Source organism: Nuphar pumila, chromosome 13, assembly GCF_984573655.1.
Source record: "Nuphar pumila chromosome 13, dmNupPumi1.hap1.1, whole genome shotgun sequence".
Classification (NCBI taxonomy): Eukaryota; Viridiplantae; Streptophyta; class Magnoliopsida; order Nymphaeales; family Nymphaeaceae; genus Nuphar; species Nuphar pumila.
Window position 1 is genome coordinate 12069210 of NC_143261.1, and position 18319 is coordinate 12087528.

General features: G+C 39.8%; 2 protein-coding genes across 2 annotated transcripts; both read right to left on the reverse strand.

Moving 5' to 3' along the window:
• Window positions 1–586: 586 nt before the first annotated feature.
• On the reverse strand, window positions 587–1474 carry LOC149817777 (uncharacterized). The gene has a single exon (XM_089986081.1). The coding sequence runs from the start codon at window positions 1472–1474 to the stop codon at window positions 587–589; it is 888 nt and encodes a 295-aa protein (XP_089842207.1).
• Window positions 1475–8067: 6593 nt separating this feature from the next.
• Window positions 8068–11935, reverse strand: LOC149817778 (expansin-like A2). The gene is made up of 5 exons (XM_089985457.1): window positions 11815–11935; window positions 11577–11686; window positions 9415–9593; window positions 9133–9265; window positions 8068–8487 (listed from the first exon to the last, which is right to left on the reverse strand). Exons 1-5 carry the CDS (start codon window positions 11930–11932, stop codon window positions 8239–8241), a joined length of 789 nt encoding a protein of 262 aa, XP_089841583.1. The 5' UTR covers window positions 11933–11935; the 3' UTR covers window positions 8068–8238.
• Window positions 11936–18319: the final 6384 nt, after the last annotated feature.

The following is an 18319-nucleotide window of genomic DNA, read 5'->3' on the forward strand; positions in this document are numbered from 1 at the left end:
TTGTCTTGAACGAGAAAAGGTCTATCAATTTTCATGGGGTTGAATGAAACATTTGCCACACTTCAAAGTCACATTTTGACTATCGAACCCCTTTCAAACATTAGCAAAGTCTACTTCATGATTCTCTAAGAGAAAACTCAGCGATTACTCATGCCACTAAGTGGTGGTGCCAATGATAATCTAGCACTTTCGGCTAAATATCATTTGTAGCGTCCCATGGTCAATCGTTCCTCCACCAAAAACAACAAGCCACCATGTGATAACCAACCCTGAGATGAGATAGAGTGAATAACGGGTGCGTATATAGTATCAGTGCATAGTACTGTGTCTGGTCATGTCACCAGGGACTCGCTGCCAAAATCCATATCCCTATGACATAGGGTTTGTCTTTTGACTAAAGAAAATGCAAAAGTAAAGAAAATTAAGGAAATATTGTGCAATTAAAATGAAAATGGTGATATCAAAATGTTCTCTTGTGCATCTCCTTCAGAGAACCAACTGTACACAGAGAAGGCAACTGCTACAAAAACTTATATAATTGAATCAATGATAAAAAACAAAACCCAAATCCAAAAAAAAGAATCTATCATTGTTGTGTTAGAATGTTGAGAATAGACACCCTTGTGTTGATCAAACTCCTAAAGATAGCATCATTCCCATGCTCTAGGCCACTAAGGCAGTCCTCCAAGACAACCATACTCTCCAATGCCATCTTGACCATCTCATCATCCACACGCCCTCTGGACCTCAGAACACAATCCATGGCACAGTCTGCATCATTCATTTCCTTTATACCCTCCATTCTTCTCTTAAGCAACCCCACCAATTTTTCAATGATCCTCCTTGGCTTCCAACATAGCCCAGAGACCATAGAAATGGCTATGGATACTGTCAAAGCTTTCACATCATTGAAAATGCTTAGCACCTGAATTTCTTCTCTGGAAAAGTCTGTTCTTGATGGTTTGATCATGGTCTTCAAAATAGTTGTGAGCTTGGTCATCTCCTTGTTTGCTTTCTTTCTGTGGTTGATGAAGCATTGCACACTGGCTTCCATATTGTTGGGCTCCCTCCTCCTTAGTGAGACCAGAGTGCTTAGTTGGTGCTCTTTGAGATTTGACAAGACTGTTCCCATCACCCCAAAAAGTTCTAGAAACTTAAGCAAGTCATCTAGAAGGAGGTTAGCCCATATCTCATTGTGATGTACCACCTCTTGAGTTTGTGGTAGATGAAGGAAGTCGTCCATTGTGTCATACAAAGACTTGAGCATTTTAAGACCAGCCAAGAGATTTTGTACCGTTGGATCCTTGCAGTTGCTAGCCATCCATCCATTGATCTTCTGCATTTGGTCCTTCACCAGGGCCAGGTCAGGGTGAGACCTGCATGGTAGACTTGAAGAGCGAACATGGAATGATTTCACATTCTTTTGTGTTGGAGGAAGGGAGAGCGAACGCCGGAAAGCTGAAGAGACCGCCATGTTTTCCGAATAAGAGGATCAAGTAGGCCCTTGTGAAGAGCTTGATACACTATCTCCCTTCAACCCTTTGAGCGAAATGTGGTAAAAGGAAAGATTGCCAATAAGGTTTAATGTCAATACCTTTTCCTTGATAGGATTTATAGGAGCACTTTTGCATTGGATCTATACAACCTTTTTTGGTTTAGTTTATAAACTGAACACGAGTGACATGGTAGCTTGGATTAAGAGATATGGGAATAAAGATTAGTTGGCAATGTGCCTGTTTGGCTGTCACTAGCATGTGGCCATTCTGACTATTTTGAGGAATTACGATGCAGGAAAATGTGTAGCAATTAGTTTACATAACAGCAAACTTATGAAGATAAAAGTGATTTGTATGGTTAATAAGGGTGCGTTTGAATGCACAGAGCTGAACTTCTCCGCAGAGAATTCTTCCGCGTTTGATAGAGCCCCTGGACTCTACATAAGAGCGCGGAGAGCAGATCAAGTGATCTGCCAAATAATTTTTAGAAAAGTGATTTGTCATCCTCACCGTCCACAATGTACACAAGGACTATGAGGTCTTTGCGGGATGAAGCAATGGATGGTAAAGATGTCAAATCACTTTCTTAAAGTGATTTAACAGATCACCTGATCTGCTCTCGTTTTATCCCGATGGAGAAGTTTTACCTGCATTCCAACGCACCCTAAAGGTTGCATGACTGATCATATGACAGTGCTTCAACGCGAACGTGGTATTTTTGGCTCGTCTAATACGGTTTAATTTGAACTAATTCATAAGCTTGCAGTGATCGGATCGAGTATCTTTGCAATGTACTGGTCCATTCACTGAATCTCATCTCAGCCGTCCAGCTGTTCAAACCTGCCATATTCGCATCTATCCTCTCGTACCAACATGTTTGATAGTAAATAATGATTGAAAATCATGCACCTGCCAAAGATGTATATATCTAACCAACAAGGACCCAAACTCGTGCAGTCTCTTGTTAAAATAAGAAGGAATTGCAATTGATTTGTGATAAAGGGACAAGCCATTCTGGATGAGTTGCAATTTGTAAAATGCTTCCTAGCTGCACCCCTAGTGTACAAATGTGGGATATTGTTAAAATTGAAGATGCCAGGTAACTGGATTCCCAATGGGATCATGGTTTCCATCTTCCCCATTGATCACGGCTTAATTCAAGCCATTAACATAAAATTTCGTGCAATGATTTCATGAAGGGCAGGAAGGTCCCCGATCTACGAATACGGTTCCTATACATGACAGACTGGAATGCTGGCTTCTGCCCCGCATTTCCAACTGCGTGTGCTCCATTATACTAGCTAAAGATTCTCTCTCTCTCTCTCTCTCTCTCTCTATATATATATATATATATATATATATATATATATATATAACATGTTTTCTGATGTGAACAGGGATTTTCATAGGTTTATTTTTTATTTTTTTTGTAAATTTCACTGTATGGATGTGATCTATATGCTTGGTTTAATACAAACAAACTCTTTGATCATCGGATTACACGCTATATATATAAGAATAAACTTTTAAGGCTTGAAAATGAACTCAAATTTTTTGTCAATATTCAAGCATAAAAATTACATTTCTTGATCCAATTACGATGATCCAACAATTGATTCCTAGCAAATAGAGCACGCTGAATGCATCTGCAAGGTTGGATTTGCGAAAAAAAATGTCAAAAAATGCTTAGTTCATACTACAAAACATGTTTTGCTGGTAAACATCTCTCTCTCTCTCTCTCTCTCTCTATATATATATATATATATATATATATATATATATATATATATATATATATGGTACACTTTGAGGTAAGAACCCCTTGTTGGAACTCATAAGGGAGGTTATTTTCACCAAATTTAACTCCATCGATGTGTTCATCATGGTCAAAATAGTAAACATTGATCATTTACCATATTTTTGACACAAAAAATATGAATTTTTAAAGGTTAAAAGTTTGGTGCATTATAAGCCATTGGTATTTTAATTAATATCTAGAATTTCTGACACGCATTAGAAAGACGTGATCCCAGGGTCAGTTTCTAACTAAACCAAACACATAAATCACAGGTGGATGGCTCGGGCGTGCAAAAAAAAAGAGTTTTATATTAAGGGTTTTGGAAGCATTATCGGTCAGGTGTGCAAAAAAAAAATCACTAAGGAGTTTGGAAGCAATATCCTTATATATATATATATATATATATATATATATATATATATATATATATTTAGGGTTTATATTTGGTACAAAAGAGTGTACTTACAATCGAGTTTGAATATCATGAAGCGAGTTGTTTTGACACAATCTAACCACATAATGTATTCAGTATGCTCGACTTAGTTGGAATCGATTCTTGGATCATGTTTTTAAGACGAAAAAAAAAATTTATGAGTTGAGAAAAACCAATGCCTTGATAACTTTGTTTTTTGGATAGCCAGAAAAACTTATATATAGGTTAGATTCCAGCGATCACTAACGGCACTAATAAATCCAAAAGAAATGAGAGGTTTGGCACCAATAACAAGCAACAAGGGAAGGAAATTGTGGTCGAAAATTGTAATGAAAAAACTCTGGTTTCAAGGGGTAAGCTCATGGAGATATACGCTGCCAGGATGGTGATTGTAAGAATGGCAGGCAGAGTCAGCGCGGTTAGGTCTTTGATCCTGGAGGTGGTTTCTCGGTGCAAATAAAAAAAAAATTGTAAGAAAAAACATGTTGACAACCATTTATTTAACATGTTTTGGCCATATTTCTGGTGTTGCATTTAGATATAGAATAAAATTTAATGTGTAAAAAATGTGTGACGTAATTAACATCCTAAAACAGCATATTTAAAATTAACACAAAAATTAAAACAATATGTTTTTCTTTGTTACTTTATGCACCCGTAGAATAGGAACCACAAGACACTCGAGATGACCAATCTACAAAGAAGAAGAATAAGAATAAAGATCAAGTGAATACATCATGAGTTCCATTAGGATCCAATTTACCATTTGCATTTTGTTTTTGGATTTTATCAGGACATGGGATTCAGATTAATAAATTAGGTTTGTTTAAGTTCTGTCCATAAATGGGAAATAATAAGTACTTTAGAGAGAGGTTTGGAGATTGGTTGAATAAATCTTTTTATTTGCTTTTATTATATTAAAATCTAGTTTAATTTAGATAATCATACAAAGTATTGTAAATCATTGTGCACATCATTGAGATCACGGCATCAATGTTTTGTGTATGTGTGGTTCGGGTCTATGGCATATTGGACTTGATCTGCCCTATGGGTGCAATAGGTTGGACCTTCACCAGACTTGGGTGGATCCAGACACAGATCTGACTATGAGGTGCTAGTACCAGGTTCAGTCCCAAGTTCGACTGGGCTTACAACAGAACCATACCAGGGTCCTATAAGAATTACGTAAACCAGACTGGGTGAACCCACTAAAATAATGCTTGTTACATTATTTTACATTGAAATTTTGCAGGTCTTAATTCGAAACTCAAGTCTGACTCGGGTCCGGTACCCAACTCCACGTACTAATCAGACCCTATATATGGGTCCTGACTGAGGGTGTCAATGGGTCGGGTTTGGTTCGACCCAGGTGGAACCAGACATTGACGAGATTTTTGGGTATGATATCGGGTCCGGACCTGGGTCCTCTATAAAAAATCATACCCAGATCTGATAAGAACCACATGAACCAGACTCGGATCATACCCGGTAAAATAATATTTTTTTATCATTTTTACATTGAAAAATTGCTGGTCTTAATCAAAACTTGGGTTGGGTCTGGGTCTGATATAAAATTTCACAAACTATACCCTGGACCATGTATTAATTGGACCTTCGCGTCTGGACCCAGGTCTTCTTATTTGTCACCATACCCAGACCCTATAGGGTTTGGTCCGGGTAAACCCATTGACACCCTAGTCCTGACCAAACTATTAATTAGACCTCTTTATTTATTACAAAACCCAGATCGTACCAAATTTGGTACAAGTGGGGGATGACCCCGTTCTGTTGACAGTTGGCACCCCTAATCTGTCCAGAGACAGACACTGATGATTGCCACCAATCTTGCCACAAATAAGGATGTACTGGAAGGGCCAAGGAGCCTGGATGGAACTGTCCCCCATCAGACATGGCGGACACCACTTTGCAATTCCCTAGAGGATCTTTGATGAACGATGGTAAATCACCCAGTCTGTCATTTGAACGGCCTGGATGAGCTTTTATGTTAGGGGCTTGTTTGTTCACATCATAGAAGTCTTTTCTCGAATTGCATGTATTGCTATTAGTTGTCCAACCTCTTTAATAGAAGATTCTCTCTCTTTTCCTATAAAAAATTTTTTTTCTCTCCCTCTCTTTCACGCAGGGAAAACAGGAAGATGGATATCCAAACGCAGCTACAAACTACTTATCTAAGAAAAACTAAAAATTAATAATAAATAAGAGTAAATTGCAAAAATTAACTAAAATTATCAATAATGAATTGTTATTAATCTCTCTCTCTCCAATTAGTATTTATAGAGAACAAGAGGAAACTCTAATTTTACTGTGGAGCTAAGATGGATCTTTTGCCTTACTAAGATCCAAAATGTAATGCAAAACCAATACCAAATTAAATAATTACATGAATCGGCCAATTCAGATCATATCAGCCCAACAACGATTCTTAAAGGGCAGATTCAATTCGGTTTTTTAATATTCTTTTTATGGGGATTAAACTTTTTAATATTTTTTATTTTCAAATGACACTTGTTATTGGATGGTGAAAGTTGACTCTTTTCATTTTTTAAGAAACAAAAACTGATTCACCTAGTGAACCGATTTTCACAACATTGATCCAAACTATAAAAATGGATTGTGTAGTTTTGGTTGGTATCTCTCTCATTATGATTTTGGGTGCTCGTGCTCAAGATCAGGGTAAGTCGGATTGAATATTGATACAATTAAGAAACACACACAAACAATATAACCAACAAAGAAGCGCCACAAGACACAAGGATTTACTTGGTTCGGCAAAACTGCTAACGTTCATTAAGAAAAGTATTGAAGACCTTCATTAATATAATTAAATTAATTATAAAAAAAATAAAACCATTAATAAGAACAACTACACCTATCGTTTGACCCGCCAAAGTATCTATATGTACAACCAAGATTTTCTTGTGTCACCAAGAAAAAACATACAATTTCAACCTACTACTCTTCTCAAATTCCAAGAGAAACACCAAACATTAGTCACCCAAGAAATCAAAACCACTCTCTTTGCTTTTCCTTCTCAACCACCAAAAAAGAAAAGAGAATCATCCCTCTCACGTAGGGGTGGCAAAACCTGACACAGACCCGCCTCTTAGGCGGGTTCAGAAAAAATGAACCCGTTTAATAAACGGGTCGACCCGCCTAACCTGTTTATCAAACGGGTCGGGTTCGTGTTAGGGGTATGCCAACCCGCCAACCCTGCTGACCCATTTAATAAATGGGTTAGGCGGGTGGGTCAACCCGCCAACCCGTCTGCCAACCCGCCAACCTGACCCGCAAACATGAGAACCCGTTTACCTGACCCAATCCATTTATTAAATGGGTTGACGGGTCGTGTCGGGTTACCCGTTTATTAAACGGGCAGGGTTCGTGTTCGCCACAGCCGACCCGTTTAATAAATAGGTCGGGTTCGGGTTGAGGTATGCTGACCCGCCAACCCAACACTATTGCCACCCCTACTCTCACGTTCCTTTGCAAGAGCCCAAAAGCAAGAGAGAAAACCTCTCTTCCTCCTTTCCCAAAAGTTAAAGAGTAGGATCCCAAAGAAACACACCCTCCATCTCAATTCTCCAAGTTGTCATACTTAATACCCAAAAAGCAAACTCTCCTCTCCTTTTCACTTTTTATTTAAATTTTTTTTTTATATTTACTCAAAGAAATCACCCCCAAAATCAGAGACCCAGCCGTGTTGGCTTTGGCTGCCGCACTTACGATCACTGGCTCTCAATACCCACTCATATAGGTTTCTAAGTAGTTAGTCCTATATGGACTCCCATGTCCCGTGAACCCAACTTGAAGCCAGACACAACACTTACCTCTCTCTCTCTCTCTCTCTCTCTCTCTCTCTCTCTCTCTCTCTCTCTCTCTTAGGGATAGCAGTCGACAGGAGGAAAGCGGGGGCCCGCCCCGTTTGAACCGGGGATGAAGGGTATGAAAAGGGGATGGAGGCGCGCGGGGACGAAGGTTTCCATCCCCGTTGGGGGATGGAGGCAGGGATGGACATACCCTTTTCCCCACCCCGCCCCGCCCCATCCATGCCACTTTTCCCTGCCTCATCCCCGTTTGAACCGGGGATGGAGGACATGAAACGGGGATGAAGGCGGGGGTGGAGGTTAAAATCCATCCCCACCGGGGATGGAGGCAGGGATGGAGGTTCTAATCTTGAGGCGGGGCGGGGGTGGAGACCTTGTCCCCCGCCCCGCCCCACTGCTATCCCTACTCTCTCTCTCTCTCTGCTTTTCTTGTGCAGTCATGAATTATGTCAAAGTGACCAAAAAAGAAAGAGATCACATTGCCATAACTCCTATGTTCAGCATATACATGTGGAATATCCACCATACACTAGATACCAGACATAGTGGGGCCTAATATTTTATAATTACATGCGTAGCTTGACAATGTTCTATACAAACAACAAATTCTAAACTTGAATGTAAACAAAGTGAATGTGGGAACCGTGCAATCATCTCTCCACTGATTCATTTCCAAGTGCCGGTGTCACAATGAGAGCACCCTTCTTGTGCAGTTTCTTGAATTTGAACACCTGAGTCATAGACCCACCCAGCTTTCCATTCAGCTGGAAGGACTTCCCTGTCTGTCCAGACCCATTTACCATCATACCCAGCAGTTACCACGAACCGGAATTGAAGAGGGCCGGGAGGTACCCGGTTAGTCTGCCAGACTGCACCCTGACTCCGGTTCAGGAAGTTCCAGTTTGACGATCCCACCTACATACACCAAGAATGAAAAGATTGTTGATAAGCTGGAGTTGGTCAGCTATGGATATATAAACAAGTGGGAATTGGGTAGGGACCTTTGGACCAGGATCTAGTAAGAGGGCGTGATTCAGGTCCTATACTTAATGTATATGCATGTTAAATTTGTGGAACTCTCTAGTTTGGATCCAAGTCTGGACTCTGAACCAACAATGCACGTTAAAAGTTTGTTTTAGTTTTTTAAATATTATTTTAATAGTTTTAACATATGTCATTTTTTATGATTGACATGTAATATTTTTTTATTAGTTTTTGGCTTATACAGAACGATTCACTTGAGTATCCCTATCGGCCAATACAGCTGAATCGCTGGCCAAACGATTCAGGGCTGATACCGATACCGACAACATTGGGTATAACCCTTGAGGTCCTCCCTGCCGACCAGGGAGTACACCCAGTTTTGACCTTGTGGCAAAGAACGCAGGCAACAGTCACTAGGCAGCAGACTTTGAAGAGCATCAAAATATTTTTATTTATTTATTTTTGAAAGGGAAGAACATCAAAATATCAAATACACTAGTTTTAGAAACGTTGAAAGTTCATGAACTTGGTCATATATGGTTGGCCTAATGCCAAACAGACTCTGGCTAAGCGTACCTGAGCAACATCAACGGCCACAATGTCCGTTTGACCACCTTGGAATAGAAACTTGACTGACAAATAATAAGGGTACTGACTGCTCTCCTCCACCCTTACACTCAGGTTTTGCTTCTCATAATCACAAGGTATCCTGCACATTCAATGGCATTTATAGTTGATATAAGCATGTCAAGTAATTTCACATAAATGACTTAAAAGTCTGAAAATTAATCATCATTGGATCAAAGAAAATGAAGTTTTCCTGTAAAAGATTAAGCTAAAATCAATTCCATATAATACCTCTTGTACTCGACGTCGACAACGCCCAGTTTCTGGAGCTCTAGGCTCCTTCCGTGTCTGCTCATGGCCATGAATGCTTTGCTACTCAGCACCCAACCTGTCTTCTTCTTGGTATTTTGGTCTGTAAGCACTACTTTTACACCTCCATTACTACATAACGTCGAGTTTTTGCATCTTATCTGGCCAATTAAATGACACCATTAACACCAAAATTCTACTAGAAGCTTATATATATATATATATATATATATATATATATATATATATATATATATATATATATATATATATATATATGGTCACTAGAATATGAGAACTGAAATATGGGCATTTCCAACATTTTTTTTGCAAATTCAATCATGTGGATGTGCTTGGCATGGTGAATTTGCTAGGAATGAATCATTGGATCATTTTTTTATGAAAAAATGTGATTTTTGAATGCTTGAATACTTATGAAGATTATGAGCCATTGATTTTAAAGCCTTAAAAAATCTTGTTATGCATCAGATGATTCAAGTGCGGGTTCTTATAAAACCAAGCATGTAGTCACATCCACACGGTTAAGAAAAAAGAAAAAAAAACTCAAAGAAAATCATGCTTCACACATTAGTTCTCATATTCTAGTGACTATATATATATATATATATACACGCGTGAGAGGAAGAAACTATAATTTCTCATAATTCTTGAATTTGTTTTGTCAATCCAACCCTATATATATTTCTTAATAGAAAACAAGTTTTTGGTTGTGATTGTGATCTACATGTAATATTTTAGATCCTAAAAAGTCAACAGCTCATGATGTACCAAAGATTAAGAATTAAAAAGTCCTATTTTTATATCCAAAAAGCCTGATAGCAAGCATGATTTATATAGCCCCAAAGGGGTTTGACTTAGTGGGATGGGGCCCATGCTGCTAGGCAGGCAGTCTAGGTTCAAATCCCATGGATGTCACCTCTTTCACAAGCCGAAGCATGGCAACTCCTTGAGAGCAAGGGGTAAGCCCATAGAGTTTTCGGCTGCCAGGACAACGATCGTAGATACGACAGGCAAAGACGGGGGTGGTTAAGTCTCTAATGGGGGTGGTTTCTTCATATAAATATATAAAAAAAACATGATTTATATCTAATAAACTACACTTAATATATATATATATAACATTGATTGAGAATATGCATCTTATACCCGTGGTTTCTATTAAGTAGTTGTAGGTGCTCCCGAAACACCTTGTCATTTACCAAGACACATATAGTGGTAGGTGCTTAATCCCATCCGTGCTTAATGATATGGCACACATGATGAGCGTCCGCATTTTTTTACACAAAAAAATAGTGAAAAAACAGCTCTAGGGCTTGTGAAGCGCCCCTAAAGCTACTTTTTAGAAATACTGGGTGCATCCCAAAGAGGCTTTAGCCGAGTTTTAAAGTGGCGCTAAAGCCTCCTTTTTGCTTTTTAGGATTCATTTGAGCATTTTTCTCCCATTTTTGTGCTTTGACCATCCATCATGCATGCCCAATGACAGTCAGCACTCGCATGCATTCCGTTTAGGCACCTATAGATTAAGCAGCTACCGATTTTCCTATATATATTGTGAGAGAGTGATGCGTAGGTGCTTAATCAATAGGTGCTTGAACACCTTCTTGATGTTGCTGAGTGTCCATCGCATATTCGATGGACGCCCAGCCTTTTCTTTACGCAAAAACGGGTGAAAAGGGTATTAGCGTTTACAGTGCCACTAAAAACCTTTTTCAAAAATACCGCATGTATCCCTGTGGACCATTTAGCGGCCCTTCAAAAGTGCCTGTAAAGCCTTATTCGGTGAAAAAGTTGTTTTTTTTTACATTTTTATCGCTTTTTAGCGTTGGCCGTTAATCACGAGCGTACGATGAACAGGGTCACGGGTTAAGCACCTATTCACCAAGTCCCTAAGCATTTTCCTATATATATATATATCTTGAGAGGAAGGAAATTTTTCTTTTTGCTAATTAGATTAGGGTGGTCGCAACAGGCAGAATGAAAAAAATTATGTTTTATACAGAGAACCATCCTAGGTACAGAATAGAGCTACTATGAAACTTGGTGGGTTTCACATTACCTTTTTAGCTATGAATCAATATATTATATTGGCCTTGGTCCTATGTAAGAGAAGGGGCAGTCTATACCTGAAAACACCCCCCACAACCGACTCCTTTTCTGTAGAGTGTAGGGTCAGCAGCACCAAGCAGTCCATCACTGAAACCCAAAGCCAGAGTCCCATACCCACAAGCCCCAACTGAAAACCAGTAAATCAAAATTTAAAAAAGCAAATGGCTAACTAACAATCATCTTCATAAGAGACCAATCGACACCCCCAAATACGGAAACAGGGGAGGTGTTAAAACTGTTAAAGAGAATCAGAACCTGAGAGAGCAGAAGGCGAGGAAGAGTAAGCAGCAACTGAACTGTGGATGCAACGATCACAAGCCATTGATGAAGAGAGAAAGAGAAGCAAGACACCCACAAGAGAGAAGAAACCCATCTTTGTTTCTGACAGAGATACCCACAAACTGAGAACCATTCACTCAATTGCTCTCATATATAGCAGTCCGATGAACGGTGCGAGTGGACTAGAGATGGTTGAAACTGTGAAGGAGAGAGAGAGAGAGAGAGAGAGAGAGAGAGAGAGAGAGAGAGAGAGAGAGCTGTGTAAAGACCGCCATCCTTTCCAGTTTTTTCTTCTTCTTGAGAAATCTTTGCATTAATGAAAGCGCGTGTGAAGGAGAAGGTTTGACGTTTGTGGTGTTGATAAAGGGTTACACTGTACAGTTGATTTACTTTAACCCTCTTTCAAGAAAATATATTAATATATGACGAGTATGTTTCATTCTTTTTACCAAACCAGGTATCAGTGACTATTGGGTTCCCTTCACATGGAGGCCATGTTCTAAAGGTAAAAAAAAGCTCGCCACCCACCAGGTTGGGTCCAAGGAAAACCATGCTGTGGGTCCAGTTGATTCAGGTGACTTGACTACTTTGGCTGGACTGGACCAGATGTTTTGTAGACCCTCTCTTTAGTCTTGAAATGATTTTCTAAAAGGTTTTAAACTTTTAGCTAGTATACTGTATACTGGCCTAATCAAATACATGATGGGTGAGTTTGATTTCTTCGGGTATCAAATCCGAGGATCGGGTTTGGCATGCAACCTATGCAAAATGCGTGGTTTCTGCAAACATGGTATTTTATATCCTCAAACCCCAAGTTTCATGTATACTTAAGATGCAGGAGATATAGCAGCGGGGGGCCCGCGTGGTTGGTAGGAGCTGTCAGTTTACGTCTTCTTGTAGTGGGATGTTGCATGTTCAAACCCCAGTGGTACGATTGAATAGTAACTGGCGAGAGGGTGGTGTATGTTCCCCCCCGACGATTCATTGAATCTCACGTCTGTGTTCGGGGCTTTGAATGAGCACCACGTATACAAGCACATGGGGCTTGTATTCCTGTGTATGTTGACATAACTTTGCATCGGACTCTGGTGTTGTTGCAAAGACTTAAGTACCCTTTCTTGCTATTCTTCTCATAAAGTGATGGTTTGAGAAAATGACAAAAATGCCTTTCATTCAAAAAAGAAAAAACAAACAGTTCAAAAAAAGGACAAACATGTCCTCCATCCAGAAAGTCGAGGATGATGTTGACTCTTCAAAGTCTTCTTCTTCTTTCTCCGTAAAACACTGTAAAACCCTCTCTCTCTCTCTAGAGAAGAAATCAAGGAAGGCAAAAAGTTCTCCCTGAAGAAGGTCATGAACATCAACCCTCTCACTCTCTCTCCCTTCTCTCTCTACTTCTGTGCACATCCAACAGACGATCCTACATTGCTCCATCAAACACCGACTGACCTGTACACTGACTGTAGCATCGTTCAACTTGATGAGTTATAGAGTCTGATTCAGAGTTTTTGCCCTTACAGGAGAAGGGTTTGGGGGCTCCTCCCAGCGTTGGTAGCATCGTTCAACTTGATTCGTTGTGGAGCCTGATTTAGAGTTTTTGCCCTTATAGGAGGGGGGTCCGGGGGCTCCCCCCCGGCGCGGATCCCGCTGTGCGGTCAGCAGACGGGGGTCTAGGGGGGCAGCCCCTGGTGGGGGGGCTCGGGGGGGCAGCGCCCTCCAGACCAAATTTTTTTGGGGGCCTTCCAACAGCGATTTGTAGTGTTATCGGGTTTTCCTACAACGATTTGTAGTATTTTCGGGTCTTCAACGAGCCCCACAACGATTTATAGTGTTATTCGGCTTTTCAACAGCGATTTGTAGTGTCTTCCGCAAATCGCTATAACGATTTATAATGTTTTTGGATCTCACTATAGCGATTTGTAGTGTCTTCCGCAAATCGCTATAGCGATTTATAGTGTTTTTGAATCTCACTATAGCGATTTGTAGTGTCTTCCGCAAATCGCTATAGCGATTTATAGTGTTTTTGAATCTCACTATAGCGATTTGTAGTGTCTTCCGCAAATCGCTATAGCGATTTATAGTATTTTTGAATCTCACTATAGTGATTTGTAATGTCTTCCGCAAATCGCTATAGCGATTTATAGTGTTTTTGAATCTCACTATAGCGATTTGTAGTGTCTTTCGCAAATTGCTATAGCGATTTATAGTATTTTTGAATCTCACTATAGTGATTTGTAGTGTCTTCCGCAAATCGCTATAGCGATTTATAGTGTTATTCTGTAAGCAAATCGATGTAAATCGCTACCTGAATTAGGACCAACTTGTCAGGGTCATATCTCCTTAACCGGAGGTCATATTCCAAATTCGTAAAAAATGATGTCTTCGTTATTGAGTCTAGTTTATTCCTGTAAATTTTAAGCAATTTCTATTGTCATTTTATTCTCCATTTTAACTAAAAATCAGACCGTTATTATTTTGTGTTATTTGAGTTACACAAACCATTCTCGCTTGACATCCACATCTTGATTCTGGCATGCTCCCTGTTGGATTTTCCATTGATTTCTTCCAACCTTGCTTAGAACAAACATATGTCTTTCTCACCACGACACCCTTTATATTTTTTGACCATGACACCTGGGACCCGTGCCGGGGGGGAGCCCCCGAACCCCTCTCCTGTAAGGGCAAAAACTCTAAATCAGACTCCACAACGAATCAAGTTGAACGATGCTACCCACGCTGGGAGGAGCCCCCAAACCCTTTTCCTGTAAGGGCAAAAACTCTGAATCATGCTCCACAACGAATCAAGTTGAACGATGCTATCCACGTTGGGAGGAGCCCCCAAAGCCTCCTCCTATAAGGGTAAAAACTCTTAATCAGACTCCACAACTCTTCAAGTTGAATGATGCTACCCACGTTGGGAGGAGCCCTCAGACCCCCCTTTTCTGTAAGGGTAAAAACTTTGAATCAGACTCCACAACTCTTCAAGTTGAATGATGCTACTCACGTTGGGAGGAGCCCCAGACCCCTCTCCTGTAAGGGTAAAAACTCTGAATCAAGATCTACAACTCGTTTAGTTGAATAATGCTACCCACACTGGGATGAGCCCCCAAACCCTCCTCCTGTAAAGGTAAAAACTCTGAATCAGGCTCCACAACAGTCAATGTGCAGGTCAACTGGTACTTGATGGAGCAATGTAAGATCTTCTGTTGGATGTGCATAGAAGCAGAAATAGAAGGGGGAGAGAGAGTGAGAGGGTTGATGTTCATGGCCTTCTCCAGAGGAGATTTCTTTATCAGATAATCCTGCATTGCAGAGACTGGGTCTTAAATAATCATCTTCGGGGCACTTAAGTCTTTACAACCACTTCTTTTCAAGAATCATCAATTTTTTTGGCACCAGTGGAGGAGAGGGTACTTAAGTCTTTGCAATCGCATCAAACTCCAACGCTAATTAATGCTGACAAACATGGGGATACGAGACACACATACTTACATACGTGGTGCTCTTTGGGACCCCCGAACATGAGATGTAGCTAACTGCCCTGTTCGGGGGGGAACATATAACCTGCTTCGGTAACTGGCGGGGTCTAACTAACCCCAACTTGACTTTCAAAATAAAAAAAGAAAGATGCAGATACATTTTTTCGATAACAGGAGCATCTCTCACTTGTGAGCTCATTAGCGTAGAAACCTTATATCTCCTTTGTCTATCAGGGATTACACCCAGCTTCAACCTTGCAGCAAGAGATGCATACCATGGGTTTTGAACTCGTGATGTTCCTTTAGCTTAATGACGATCACAAGTTGCTCTTACCAGCTGAGTGGAGCGCCCGTTGGCTCAGGCTAGAGATACATGACAGAAGATTCACATCTCTCTCTTTCTCTCTGTCTCTCTCTCTCATATAAAAACATCAAAGTATGGCTCTTAGATCCTCACTCAAAAGCTAGAATCTGAAGAAACCTTAAGGGAGCTTTTGATTAAGAGGACAGCAGCGTACATGGGTCGATGTTGTCCACGCTCCCGACACAAACGACGGACTTGTGAGATGCCTGGAACATGGGATCGCATGAGTCCATTAGGACACCTTTTAGGTACTCGGCGGTGTTCCACCGAATGTTGTCAATATCGGTGTCGGCTCTGTATCGTTCGGCCAACGATTCAGGTGAATCTGTCAATACCGATACTCTAGTGATTCGTTATGAATCAGTAAAAAATATTATGTCAATCAGGACGCGACATGTGTTAAAGCTATTAAAATAATATTAAAAAATTATTTTAAGTATTTTTTTTTACATTTATTAAAAAATAGCCGATTCAGTTGTCAAGCATATCCATTTTCTGCCTATATGATAAGTATCGGCCGCACCCATACTGACAACATTGGTTCCACCTCTCCCCCTAAAGCAGTGGTGTCCGGGACACCTAGGACAAAAAAAAAAAAAAACAGTAAACTTGAAACAAAAACGTGACTTATCCAGGACACATCCACGCCCAGCCAGCAGTGTCCAGAAAGGCTTGTTCTACACAGTTCTGTCCATGCAATCAAATGCCCCGTAAGATCTCGGATCGCCATGATAATCAAGCAATCAAACCCAAAACTGCTTGTGTTTTATTGGCGTCAGGTTTGAAATTGATGAAACTTATTTCAAATTTGGGTTTTATCAATTAAGGTACCGCCTATCCCAGTTTGAGAAGATGAAATGGCAATGCAGTGCACGCACAGTTCAAAACCAAGCCTAGTCATGGTCAAGCCCTAACATCGATGGTTATTTGACCTTTAATCCAAACACATGCTAATCATTACAACATTATAGGGTTATTAGGTGATCATGCTATCTAATCATTCATTTTGTGCAGGTGCCTATAGATCTAGAAAATGGACCTACTGTGCGACATGGGCCTTGCATTCTTCTGGAGCAGGGGTGTGACAAACGTTAAGAACGGCAAAAACTCGCGAGAATTTGAAAAAATTTAATCTCACATTTTTTGGGCAAAATCTCAGCAATATAAAAATAAAATAAAAATATATAAAATATTTTTTATAATAAAATATTAATAAAAATTATTTAAAAATAAAAATACAAGTTTTTTTTACGACAAATAGCCATTTAAAATGTAAATATCACGTTTAAATCATGGTATTTATGTTTCTTCATAAATCTCGTGATATTTTGAAAGTCTCGCGAGAAATTGCCGGTTTAAACTTTCAGGCAATTTCTCGCGATATTATCGAGAGATTTTCATAAATCTTGTGATATTTGTCACTATGGTGCGAACGAGTCCGGCATGGTCTGATATCCAATTTGAGATCGACGTGCTATTTCTGGATTTGGATCCTTTAAGTAAAATCTGAATGTTCCCTTGGATTGGATTCAGATCCACTAAATCAGACTACTTTTGGATTCGGATCAGACTTGAATTGGCACTTTAAGTCATATATTTCAGATCTGAATTGAAATCCTATCCTGTTGCATTTTTTTACATGTAAATAGCATGCATTCTATTTTCAAGGATTCAGTATTGCCACATGTAGTTAGGATTCAGATCCAAGCTTGTATCATCGGATCTTATTAGATCCAGATCTACTGCTTGCGCTTCATATTTGGATTTGAAACTGACAAGATCTGGCCAACATTGCCTTATGTTATACATTTTCATCATCATTGGAGGTATTGGTTCTTCAAATGTTCACAATCTTCTAGTGTGGCTATAGACAAGCGTTTCATTCACTAAAATTCAATGGGCTATTACTTCAACAAGAAACAATAGGCACACCTATGGGGGCTCCACTTGTCTGGTAGGAGCAGCTAGTGTAGGTCACCTTGTGTTGGGACGCTGCAGGTTCAAAACCCAATGGTATAGTTGTATAACTCATAGGGGAAACCCAATGGTATAGTTCTATAACTCATAGGGGTCTGCCTAACCCCAGCTTGCCTATCAAAAAATAAAAAGAAGAAACAATAGACACAGGTGCTATAAGTGGTCCATGAACCATCAAAGATAAGAAATCAAAGTTGGGAAGAGGATCGGTCAGAATCAAGAGTTGGTTGTGTTATTGATTTTAAGATGTTTGTTAGTATTGTCTCAATGTAAAAAACAGGTGCAGTGGTTGGTTTGAGGAGGCCCATTGATTACACACATAAACAGAGTGGTTGGTATGAGGCAGTCTATTGATTACACACATAAGCAGAGTAGTTGTTGGTTTGAGTGGGGTCAACTAATTAAATAAGTTTCCAATTTGAAATTCAAAACAGTCTTGTGGGTTGTTTTTAAAGTTTTTACTTTTTTTTTTTTATATTTACACGGAGAAACCGCCCCCCAGGAACAGAGACCTAGCAGAGATGGTTCTGCCTGCTATACTTACAGTGATTGTCTTGGCAGCGTAAAACTCTGTGGGCTTATTCTTTGAAGTTTTCACTTTGAATGACATTGTATGACCCCTTCACTACAGTGACCAATATTTATTTATTTATTTATATAG

Bases quoted from the DNA above. Each gene is read 5' to 3' on its own strand.
- LOC149817777 (XM_089986081.1), bottom strand. From the start codon at position 1,474: ATGGCGGTCTCTTCAGCTTTCCGGCGTTCGCTCTCCCTTCCTCCAACA.
- LOC149817778 (XM_089985457.1), bottom strand. From the start codon at position 11,932: ATGGGTTTCTTCTCTCTTGTGGGTGTCTTGCTTCTCTTTCTCTCTTCA. The intron at 11,687-11,814 runs GTTCTGATTCTC...ACTGGTTTTCAG, and splicing joins CTCGCCTTCTGCTCTCTCAG to TTGGGGCTTGTGGGTATGGG. The intron at 8,488-9,132 runs GTACGCTTAGCC...TGGTGTATGTAG, and splicing joins TGGCCGTTGATGTTGCTCAG to GTGGGATCGTCAAACTGGAA.